The sequence below is a fragment of the Vigna unguiculata genome, chromosome 3 (assembly GCF_004118075.2).
Source record: "Vigna unguiculata cultivar IT97K-499-35 chromosome 3, ASM411807v1, whole genome shotgun sequence".
In the NCBI taxonomy this organism is placed as follows: Eukaryota; Viridiplantae; Streptophyta; class Magnoliopsida; order Fabales; family Fabaceae; genus Vigna; species Vigna unguiculata.
In genome coordinates, this window is record NC_040281.1 from 20,505,099 (window position 1) to 20,517,812 (window position 12,714).

Here is a 12,714-nt window from a genome sequence, read left to right on the forward strand (position 1 = left end):
CTTCATCCATAGGATTCCAAGTACCCGAATCAATCGAAAATTCGATTTTATCTTAACTGTACATTTTCAAATGATATCCACAGTATTCACAAATATTCTTTTTTGATTTTCAAAATTTTTCATAATTTAATTCATAACAATTTTCGCATTCAATCCACAAATGCGTCAATTTTTCACTTTCATGGAGATTCTTATAATTTTCTCCTAGAGTGGAATCACTATCATTTGTATCATTCGTACTAATTATTAAACTAAAACTATAATTCTCACTTTCACTACAATTTCTGCCCTTACCTAAAAAGTAACTTTAAAAAGAACTGTCATTGTATTTGTCTATATCGCCAAAAATGCAACTATCAACACAGATTTGAGAATGAAAATAACTATCAATGCAACTATTAATATAATTGTTCCAACTAAAAGGAGTATCATACATGGAATAATCGTAATCACTCTTAATAACAATATTCAGATAGCTAGAAAAAAAAATTCTTGTTCACTTAGAAAAGAATGATTGTTGTTAATCTCCAAAGTTTTCTTTTCAATATCTAAATATATGGAATAAATGTTCCTCTTATTATCCCTAACTAAAAAAGTTTTATCAGATAGGAAATCCTGTATGTTATTGAAACCTACTAAATAATCAAAAGAATTATAACTAGAATTAGCACAATCATCCCACCTCTGAATTTTTTTATCTATATTAGTTAAAATTTTAGGTTCTTCGCTTAGACTGGTATTCTCAACCAAGACTCTCCATTGATTTACTTAATTCACATCTGTATTTGAACTTCCTATTAAGTAACTTAGAATTGAACCACCATTTTTTTCCATAGAGTTTTTTCTTCGCTTAGACTAGTATTCTCAATAGGACCAAGACTCTCTATTGATTTACCTAATTCACACTTGTATTCGAACTTCCTATTATGTAACTTAGAATTGAACCACCATTTTTCCATAGAGTTTTTTCCTGTATTTCTACAAAAATATTAAAAATGTATAGTCATTGGATGAAAAATCAAATAATAGAAATATTTCATTTTGAATATTCTATCTCATGTATTTACTATTAAAAAATATATATAAATCAAATAACTAGGATTAGTATCTAAAAAAATAAAGAACGATATATATATATATATATATATATATATATATATATATATATATATATATATATATATATATATATATATATATATATATATATATATATATATATATATATATATATATATTCTTTGAGCATATTTTTGTTTGTAAAGTCAATGATGACAACTGAAATAAATATTCTTGAAAGCTAGAAGTGACTTAATGATAAAGACTTTTCTATCTAGTGAGGAGATACATAAGAATGATTGAGTGTACTTGGATAAACAATTAATAATAATGAAAATACTTGTGCATTCTTCGATTATAGTGAAACTTTTGAAAATTTTCTTAAACAAAATTGAACGTAACTTGTATTGAGTTATGTTGAGTGAACTGACATAAAATAAGTTTTCATTATACTTCCTATTATGTTCTTTATAAGCCTTCCTAATTATTCTATAAAGGTTTTGATTTGTGCAAGAATAAGTAAGAACACATCACTCTTACAAAAGTTACTAGGAGTATGACAAATCAAAATGAGATGTTCTTGGTCATTAAAATAATTCTTCATTTTCTTTAGTTTTATTTCTTGTAATTTTTAGATTCAAATGATATTTCTAGTCTAGAATTTATTTGGGCTTTAAATACCAACTTATTCAAGCCCAATAGAAGCATGCAAGCCACGATCAAGAGCAATGCAAATAGAGTACACGAGTGTCAAGAGAAGGCAAAAAAACAAGTGCTACAAAAGAGCAAGAAAAATATGATTAATGCAAATCTCGATCGAGTATTGCAAAAACGTTTATAATTTGAATTTTTAATTTCAGATTTCGCTCCACTTTTTCGTTTTATATCCGTGTTTAAATTTGATTAACAATTGCATTTTCATTTTAGGATGACCGAGACCGTAATAAATAGCCATCTTCCTTCCTTAATATATGAAATTTGGTGTAAGAATTTGACAATTGTGATTGAGTTTTATTTTAATTCATAGAGATCAAGTGATAATTCAACATTTAACATTTATCTTGAAGAAAGAACATGAAGCTTCCAAGTTCAATCCAACCAACCTTTAGATTGTTCTTGTATTGTTTTAAATTCCAAAACTTGTTCCTACTATCTGAAATCAAATTCCTATGATTGGAATCATTTATAAGTATGATGAAAATATTTCACAAGTTGATACATTGAAGAGATTAATTAAGTTTTGGTGTTTGTTTTATATGGCTATATTGCAATGCATAAACAACGAAATGTTGCTTCTACGTTTAAGAAAGTAGTATCTGACCAAAATTCGAGTTCACTTCTGAAAGCCGATGGGGTTTTAAGGTGATTTGAACGTGAAAGCAAACACAATCGTAGTGATCCCTCCCAGTAGCTTGGAACCAACACAAGGCAACAAAAACGTAACTCACGGTTTTTCAATGACTTTTACCACAGCTTTTCATCTATGCTATACCTTGGTTTCTCCAATTTCACGAGCATCACAAAGCAACCAATATTTTAAGAATGTATACCTTATTGTTCAAGTTTTATTACGCTTGCACAGTAAGATATTCCTAATTTTGAGGGAGCAACATAGGAAGACAGTCTACGTACGAAAAATGGTAAACGTAGATGGCTACCCAGACATCCATTTTCTTGGTGTAATTAACAACATTTCGGTTTCTTCACAAACATGTTATATTCACAGGCTTTTATCTGTTCGATTAATGTAATCAAGTGTGCGGAAAAAACAAGTGAACAGAAACAGATTTTTCAAGAAAATGCTCAAGTACATAATAAATAGCATTCATTTTCAAGTCCAAGTCCACCGTAAATGCATTTCATTTGATACAAGCTAATGCTGAAAGTGACATAAGCGTGGATTTAATGACATCATAATACCACTTTCCTTATTTTTCTCCTCCAAGGATGGCAAAAAAGAAAATAAAACAGGGTACGTACACTACAACCTAGCAAGAGTCAATTATTCAATACAGCAAATGAAAAAATAACCAAAGTCTAAAGATCAGAGTGTTCCCACCGGTTATGCATCAGAGCCAATCACAAATGTTATCCGAATGCAACGTTGCAAAGCACAACACCCAACTGTAGCCCTCATAACCTCTTAATCACAATATAATTGAAAATCCATAGTTCAATACGTGATCAATAATCATGGTAATCAATTTCGTTCCTGCGGGTTGCACACCGGTAGATGAGGAAAAACAAAAATGAAGTGATTTTCCACTTTCTCTACGAACGGAAAATACCCATCAAAATGCATCCCACCTCCGAGACCAATTACAAAGAACGCCAAAGAACTCTAACAGCATTCCACGAACGCTTCATATGACTTCCATATAAAACTTCTTCTCACAGACTTTCACAGGATACTTTGACAAGAACTCTAGCTTTGTTCATGAATAATAACTGACTTAGCTGGTCCAGCCTTTCCATCCGAACATTTGACTAGTTGCTTAGAACAAGAAGAGCAAAGCAATTCCAGACAAAATGTTTCCTCGTATTCACTGTCATTGATACAGTGGCCACACTGACTACACCGGGGTATGCATAGAGTGCATGCCCTGCACATCTGAGTGGTGTGTCCCGTCCCTTGACAACTCTCTGCCGGACAATCATATACAAGCCTCAAATTTTGGCATCGAGGACAAACTTCAATATCCATGGCTCGATCATCATTACAGGACAGATACAAATTTCCCCTGCGATAGAAGTGTGGTTTATGAGACTGCTGCATCTGCTGCCGGCTATCAGCACCCAACAAGAACCTCAACTCTTCAAAATGCTTTTGTGTAACACCATAAAGACCACCTATATATAAATGCTTCACCCCTTGGGGACCCACAGAGTTGTAGGCTTTTAGCATACCCACAATACCCTCAATACTGAGTCTTGTACATCCAGGAACACTCAACTGCATAGTTTTTGGGGAAAATTTTACTTGGTTTATAATATAATAATATAATATGGACAAAAGAAAAATATGGCTGAGCTCTCAAGTATTTAACACTTAGGGTAATTAGTGCAATAACAGTTGACAAGAAGGGACTATAAAGCAGACCAACAATAAATCATATGATACATGAAACAGAGACAAACATCAACAATGACAAAGACAAGATATGTAATAAATCCATGAGAATTATTCAAACTGATTGCATCTCAACATTAAAATAAGCTTGAATGAATCAAAGTTGACAGTTAAACAATTAATTGGCCCCAACTAGATATATGATTCACTTTTATTTCACGTCCTCCCTTCAAAATAAGGGGGTTAATTCCTTCAAAGGTGTATTAACACATTTTCTACCAATTGGTTCATTAATGGATACAAATAGTAACAGAATAGAATGAGAGAACGGTTAGGTCAGCAAATTACCAGCACAAATATACAGTTGTGGTCAAAAGGATAAACTGCTCATTTGTTTTGGACAAAAATAAAGCATTTCGCACACCTAAATGAATCCATATATGCCTCTATCAATGACTGATAGATAAAGTACAGACAATTCTAAAATAACCCCAAATTGATTTTCTGTAATGGAGGACGGGAAAAGAGATTAAAAACAATAAGCAACGATAGTGAAAAAGGCCAAATTTTTCACGCCCGATATACAGGCAAATAAAATATTAAAAAAAGAAAAGAGCCATGCTAAGAAAATGCCTTGGGTAAAAAATTCGAATAAATAAATTATCGAGAACAACACCCAAAGTGTACAGAAAACACGGCCAAGGTTCTTTAATGAGACTAAAAAAGACCTTTTAATCTGATGATTACTTCACCGGTTCCCGAAAGACAATTTTAACCATCTTGCTGTATAAAAGGAACATTCAAAGAATAATTAAAGTAAAACAACAATACCAAGCATCTGACATACACATGCTTCAGATGATTTTAAGTTTCAATGTGAAATTCACAAACACAGTATGGTAACGCATGATTACCTTGGTTAATTTGGGATTGCTTTCCAGAACCCGCCTCAAACCATCATCAGTTATCCTGGTACATTCAACAAGGCTCAAGCACTGAAGATTACCTTGAGCCCTGTTAGCCAATCGGAAAAGAACATCGTCAGTTATCCTCTCATTCAAAGGCTGATCGACGTGGATACTCCTCCACAAAAGCGGATCATCATGAACCGTGGAATGCAGAGACTTACAAACTCTTTCGACAACAAGAAGATCAGACAATCCCAGATAACCAAGAGAATAACTCAAGGCAGGGTGAGGACAAGACTCATCACGCCCACCTCCTCCTTCAAGCTCATCACCCCGTCTAAAAACATCACCCGACCCGCTAGTGGCGGGTAAACCCGATATATCAGCATCAGAAGCAGATCCAACCCCAAAATTGCTCGATGCAGCAGCAGCAGCTCCATCGTCACTCAGAGAACTACACTCGCCAAACCCCATCTTCTCCTCAACACACGCATGGAACCTCATAGCATTGTTCCAAATGAAATTCAACCCAGCAAAAAGCTGGTAATTGTCATCACTCGCCCCAAGCTCATCCCTTCTATACCCACCATAATCAACCTCCAAATCCTCAAGCCACCCGGTGATGGCCGTGAAGGTGGTGCTGATGTCCATGCCGAAGGGATCCGAAGGCAAAAGATCGACAATGTCATCGTGAGTCGCACCACCACCACCCCTATCACACCTATCTCTTCCGTAATCATAGCAATTATCAACACCGCTCTTCTCCGGAATCCCCATCCTCATCGACGAAACCAAATTATCCTCAGAAAAAATCGGTCGATGCGAGAAATTCAACGCCATCGCATGTATCTATCTACCTATGTATGTACACAACCCTAAACCAATCACCAAACCCTAATTTTTTTTTTCTCGAGGTCCTTTCTTTTTTCTTTTCCTTCCCAGAAAAGGAACAACACCAGAACAAGAAGAAAAAGAAAATAAAATATGAAAACCACAAAAAATAAAAATAAAATAAAGAAACTGTGGCTCTGGCTGAGATCTAACAAGAAAACCCTCGATTTCGGATGGCAAACTAAAACAAAGCACCAAAAACTTCACAGAGTTTCTTGCGTAATAACCCAATTGACATTAATCTCTCTAAAAAACAACAGCTAGAATATGATGAGAGGACGAATAACAGAATCGAATTTATCCACAGAACAAAAAATACAAAAGGAAATCCCTACTCTCTCTTTCTTTTTTTTTCTTTTTTTCTTTTTTTTTTCTCGTCAACAGATAGGCCTGAGGATTGCAAGGGGGAAGGAAGATTGAGTTAATATAATCGTAGAAAAAAGGATAGGAAGAAAAGAATTCGCAAAGTGGCGTCCGAAAGAAGATAGAAGAAAGAAGAAGAAGAAGAAATTGAAGAGAGGAATGAGACAGAAACCCTAAATTGGGGAAAATAGAAATCTTACAGGGATGGATTTGGAATCCTGAAGAGAAAGAGTTTGTTTGTTTGTTTAGCGAAGGGAAAAGGGAATCGCGTTTCCCCTCGTGTGGGTGCCGATGCCGATCGAGTTCGCGGTAACGAGCGAGAGAGAAAGAGAGAGAAAACTTCTCGTCGAATTATTATATATAATATATATATATATATATATATAAGTACATATATAAAATGAAATAAATAAAATAATAATAAAAATTAAATAGAGAAGGTAACGGTGAAATATAGTGTGGAGTGTTATACGGAGAGATTGAGAAGGGTGTGGGCAAGGAAACACGTGTGGCCGAAACCTGACTTCTCATACACTTTCTTCGCATCTGCTATCTATGTGGCGGGAGAACCATACCTCTGCCGCGTCTTCTTTTCTGTTATCTTCACGCTTTTTTCTCTTTTTTCTTATTTTTTTTCCCTAAAAAATCTCTTATTTTTTAATAATGTTGACTCCTTAAACGCTATTTATTTCTTCATTATTATTTTTTCTCTAAAAATTAACTATTTCTTCTACCTATCTACAACCTCTTTTTGAATATTTCTTCTGGTTATCTACAACCTCTTTTTGAATCAACAACATATCTTTTATCTTTAAACTTCAAATATATTATTTCCTTATACATTTCGATATGAATGAAACAGTTTAATAAGATATAACTGAATATCCAAAACAAAAACAGACTGAGAAGGGGTTGGTTAGGTGGTGTTATGTTGGAGTTGATTATTTGTCTCCCATAATGTGTTTGGTGGTCCATTTCAGTGTTCAAATTTACTATATACAAACTCCTACCAGTTTTAAATAATTTAATAATCAAATCAAATCATGCTATGTCAATTTTTATAGAATATGTCTATTTTATCATCAACTTATTAATGTTTTATTTTTCACATCCAAGAGTGAATTGAAGGGATCAAAGTTAAAAGTCAGCAATTATATATATATATATATATATATATATATATATATATATATATATATATATTTGTCTTTTTTTTTCAAACAACATTTATAAATGATACAAATCTAAACACCCAACTTGTTTTGATAAGCTTTTATCGTGCAAAGTTAATGTTGGCCAATGTATTTAACTTGTATTACAATAAAACAAAGTATTTATTTATTCTAAAATATTTTAATTTACTGAAAATTAAAATTTTATTTTTTTAATGTGTGTGAGATATGTAGAGTATAAATTAATATAGTTAGAATTTTCTTGTTTACTTGTTTTTTTATCAATTAAATTGTTTAAAAAATATTTTTTGGCATAAACTTTCATGCTTACGAGATTCAATAAGAGACATTATATTTTGCAATTTAAACAAAAAGGAAAGATTATATCAATTTTATGATGTTAAATTACAATCATATTCCTTGATTTTAACTTTAAAATGCATATTCATTTCGATTATATCATATTTCATATCATTTTTAAATATATACGTTCAATATAAAAATAAATAAATAGTTGTAAAATATATAATTAAATTTATTAACTTGTAATTATATTTAAATACATGATTGTAATATAAATAATATTAAAACCATAATAATTATATTATTAATAATATAGGATCTTTGAAGATATATTTTTAAATTAAAAGGTGTTAGACTAAAAAATAAAGAAGGTTGAATTGTATTTTAAAAATTTTACACTTAATTTTTTTTTAATTTTAAAAAGATTTTTAGAAAACAAAATTTGTTTAAAGTTTCGTTATTACTTAATCATTAAAAAAAAATTTGAAGTTACTTTGGACTACAAAATTTAATATTTAACTTATTAGTCCAAGCAAATTTTTGAGTATTTTTCTAAATGGTTGTCTATTTAGACGGTTATACTTTTCCAACTAAGATAAGATAAATAATGTTAAAAAATAGTTTATTTTGATGTATATATAAGATTATGGTTAATCTTTTGTACTACACACTTAAAAGAGAGAAATTTAGAGCATTTCAAAGTTAATATTTAGATAACATTTCATTTACACTAACACAAAAATGACTTATAAGGTTACTTATTTGACATTACCTCACCACATTTTTAACATAAAAAATGACTAATAACATTTTTATAATTAAAATAAAAAACTTAACGTCGGTCCCTTCGATGCCAAAAGCAAAAATGACGTTGACCTATTCGACTTTCGACATCTATCCAATACAGGTATGATGTCAAATCCCTTTTAAATTTTTTTAAGAAATAACACCAACTTATTCAACTTTCACTGTTCTTTCACACAACTGAAATGAGACCCAACATCCATTAGCGGCGACGACAACGAGGCCCATAGGTGAATTTTCATTCATTTCACTCACATTGAACTTGTTTTGCTTACATTTATGGATGTATTTTTTTTGTTTTAGCAATTGGTTTTGACTTTCATTTTCATTTTACTACACAAAACAGTTTGAAGGAGTAACTTACCGGCAACGATGACGAGAACCTAAGGCCACATTCCACCAACAACAAGTACACATTCTAGTGGCGTCGACTAGGGTCTTAAGGTCACCCTCCATCCAACTTCGTTCTCAACTTTGGTTTCACCATAAGGTTAGTTTTAATTTTTCCCCTATTGTACTTTATCTCTTGTTGATTGCATGTGATGGCATTGGTTATATTTTTTCTTTCCCATTATTTTTTTTATCTTAGACAATTTTTTTAGTAGGTTTTTTGGCATTTTTTTTTTACATAAATTTTTAGAATATTTGTAGTATCAAATTTAGATTTATTATTAGATGATTTATGTTTAAATAATTTTAGATTTATTGGATTTTTTAATATTATTGGTGCATTGTTATTTTATATTAAGATTTGTTATAATCTTAGTTAAGCACTAAGTGAACCTTAGTTCCAGTTTGAGATTTAGCACAAATGACTAAACTTTAATCATTTGTATTAAACGTTGAATTGTCCGATCGAACAATTTTGAAAAATTATTTTTCATAATTTGATATAATGTGTACATTGAAGTTTATGCATACTTAATTGTGGTCATGGGTGATCATTTTCATTTCGTGTACTTTAGAGACTAATACGAAATGCTGCCAAAATTTTATCAAATTTATTATGTTAGACTTCTTCGTATATGTGTTAGCAAATTATGAAAAAAAAATCAAATGGGTAGGGCCTCACCTTTTGAGAGTTAAAAATTTGAGATTGATGGACTTTTTTACAAACATAGTATGGATGGAAGCTAGATGAATGAACATCACATTAGTGAAGAGTTTGAAAAGGGGATTTCTGAGTTCTTGCTATATGCTTAAGAACATGCAATCTTTGTGAAGGGGCATATTTTTGTCAATGTATTCATTGTCTTAATCAAATATGTCAGGACTTGGGTACAATGCATGATCATCTATTTATCTTTCGTATAGTGAAGTGTTATACAGTTTGGACTTGGCATAGAGAAGAATTAGACAAGCCTATTAGGGAATGTTGGCCAAAAGGCATGTCTCTATTGTGATTGCATCATGGGATGATGCACGAAGATAAAGAAAAACCTCCTACGACAAGATATTTTGGCATGTTCCATATGTTTACTTAAAATAAATATAATGTTTAATATGTTTACTTAATTCATTAACATCTTTTATTTATATTTTCATCAACAAAAATTTTAACATTTGGAACAATGAGCAAATTAGGAGAAGGTGTTATCTCACATACCCATTAGATGGAGGGACTTCAAGACAAGGTTCACACATATTTATGTGTTTGGAGATAGGCAAGATGAGACTTATTGTAATGAATATCACATAACTAAAAAGTAGCATATGTACTTTCGTGCATTTAGAGAGTCTAGGACTTGCAAGTTTATTTCTTAATTATTATTTTATAGTAACACATATATCATACATTCTGTGATTTACATTTATTAATTTATGTTAAAGGATAGCAGTCCAGGAAAGACAAAAGCTTAATGATACATCGTACGTACTCTCATGAGGTGGATATGCATTGTTAGAGAAACATTGGAGAATGTCTCGTGCATAGGCTTTAGAACTTGAGTCCCTTGACCTAGTACCCACCTCTTAGGTACGAGATGTGGAAGGTTGCTTTGACTAAGTCCGATGGGCACATGACATTATAATCAGCTCAGATGGTATATGAAAAAAAGAATGGTAAGTACAAACCCAAAACCATAGTTCATATGAAGTGGTTTATGATTAAACTTGATTATGTGGTGCGGATGAGTTAGTTGAGAAATCAACTCAAGGTTCGTTTGTTTCCCATAGTCGGTATAATATACTCACAACGGCCATTGGAAAGCCTAAGCACCCAAGTCGTGTTAGTGGCATTGGAGATGCAATTGGACTTTAACATTACTTTGGTCCTCCACAAAGAAGTATCGAATCCATGAGTCAAGAGTCCTTGAGGAAGATGAAGCTCCAAATTGAGAAAATAATCAACTAATGCATGGTAGTTATGGAGAAATGCTTAATGGAACAACAGTGGCATTGGAGATGCAATTGGACTTTAACATTACTTTGGTCCTCCACAAAGAAGTATCGAATCCATGAGTCAAGAGTCCTTGAGGAAGATGAAGCTCCAAATTGAGAAAATAATCAACTAATGCATGGTAGTTATGGAGAAATGCTTAATGGAACAACTTCAACAACAAATATAAAAAGCTCTTGAAATAAAGCTTCAGTCTATGCAGCAACAAAATATGAAGTTACCCACTGAAGCTATAATAGGATGTGGTGTGAGAACAAAATACTCATGTTTTGTTGTAGATCATACTAACTACATAAGTTAGTATGAGTTATTGGTTGATGGATATCACCCGCGCATAGTGGCGATAGGACGACAATTTGAAGAAGGGCAGACTATCCATGGTGTTCCTCTACTATTGCACTACACGTGTTTGACGATTGATGAAGCTTGAGATCCCCATGCTTTAATGCCTTTGCCAACTTCAAAAGGAGGCCTTAGGCACATTTATAGCTTGGTCTAAAGCATTAATCATGCCATATATTGGTCGACCACATGTATTACATTTTTGTTCTTAATATTTTTATGTTATAGTTTATAAATAAATGATTCATAGCTTTGAAAATCTTAATTTTAGTTATCTCATCTTGAAAAGTAGGTGATGTGCTATCTTGTTATCCATGAATATGATGACATGGCAAAAGATGAAGATGATACTCTATCTGATGAAGGATTGACCACTCAAGGAACCATGGAGACTCCCCCAAGGAGAATTACTAGAAGCATGATTAAAGGGGAGGATCCTTCTTCTATGTCTCTTTCTTTATTTTCCATATTAATTTCATGATTTTCCTAAGTTGACTTAGTTGACTTAATTTTGGTTAACTTGTTGACCTTTGACTTGGGTTGACTCATGAACCAAAATTAATTAAACTCAAGCCAATATGCTAATCCTTGTTTAAGTTATTTTGTAGAGAAAAGCATGAGAAGTGGCGCATGGTGATTGGAGGGCATGGATGATGTGGAAGAGAGAGTAAAGCAAAAGCATAAAGCAAAAGTAAACATTGTACCTTTTGTCTCTTTTGTTCTTTATGCTCCTTTGCTTGATTTGGAGGCTACTTTTGTCCCTTTTTCCACCTATGGCCGAGAATCCACATGGGGAGACATACCACTAAGTCATTTTGTGTCAAGCTTGAAGATGCTTCTAGAATTAGGGTTTCTCTTACTTTTCTAGTTAGCCCTTTACAACTTTTGTATTTTGCTTAGAGACCCCTAAGACTATCTATTTAAGGGGAGCTCTACCAAGTGTAAAAGGGTTGAACATTTTGAATCAAAAACACTCATGTTTCAACCATTTTTTCCGTGAGCTAAGCCCTCCTTCTAGGAGTGGAAGAACTCTTGCCTTATCTTGCTTATGCAAGTGGCGGCACCATATCACTCATCTTTAGAGCTTGGTTTGGCTTTGCCCCCTCTATGAGTGGCGTGCTCCACTTCCATGACCATTACTCTCTTCTCCTCCATTTTGCTTTGTTCTTCTTCTTTCATTGCATTTTCGTTTTGTGTTTCCATTTTTTTTTTGTTAAGTACTACAATCCATCCCCCTTCTTCTATTGAACTCTTGGAAAGGAACCTTCGTATCTAGATAGCTTGCTATCTTAATGTCCAATGGGGATTTCCTTGAGTTTTCTTAAACAATTCTTCACCATATGCCATAATCTTAAAAGAAACAAGATAATCCTTCATCACTATCAAAGCTCATGACAAAATTAA

At 32.6% G+C, this 12,714-nt stretch overlaps 1 protein-coding gene across 1 annotated transcript; it reads right to left on the reverse strand.

The window, feature by feature from the left end:
• Positions 1-2,846: 2,846 nt before the first annotated feature.
• LOC114177646 (F-box protein SKIP14) lies at positions 2,847-6,652 on the reverse strand. The gene is made up of 2 exons (XM_028063074.1): positions 5,044-6,652; positions 2,847-4,012 (listed from the first exon to the last, which is right to left on the reverse strand). The coding sequence occupies exons 1-2, from the start codon at positions 5,875-5,877 to the stop codon at positions 3,485-3,487; spliced, it is 1,362 nt and encodes a 453-aa protein (XP_027918875.1). The 5' UTR covers positions 5,878-6,652; the 3' UTR covers positions 2,847-3,484.
• Between the last annotated feature and the right edge of the window lie 6,062 nt (positions 6,653-12,714).

Bases quoted from the DNA above. Each gene is read 5' to 3' on its own strand.
- LOC114177646 (XM_028063074.1), bottom strand. From the start codon at position 5,877: ATGGCGTTGAATTTCTCGCATCGACCGATTTTTTCTGAGGATAATTTG. The intron at 4,013-5,043 runs GTAATCATGCGT...AAAACTATGCAG, and splicing joins GCAATCCCAAATTAACCAAG to TTGAGTGTTCCTGGATGTAC.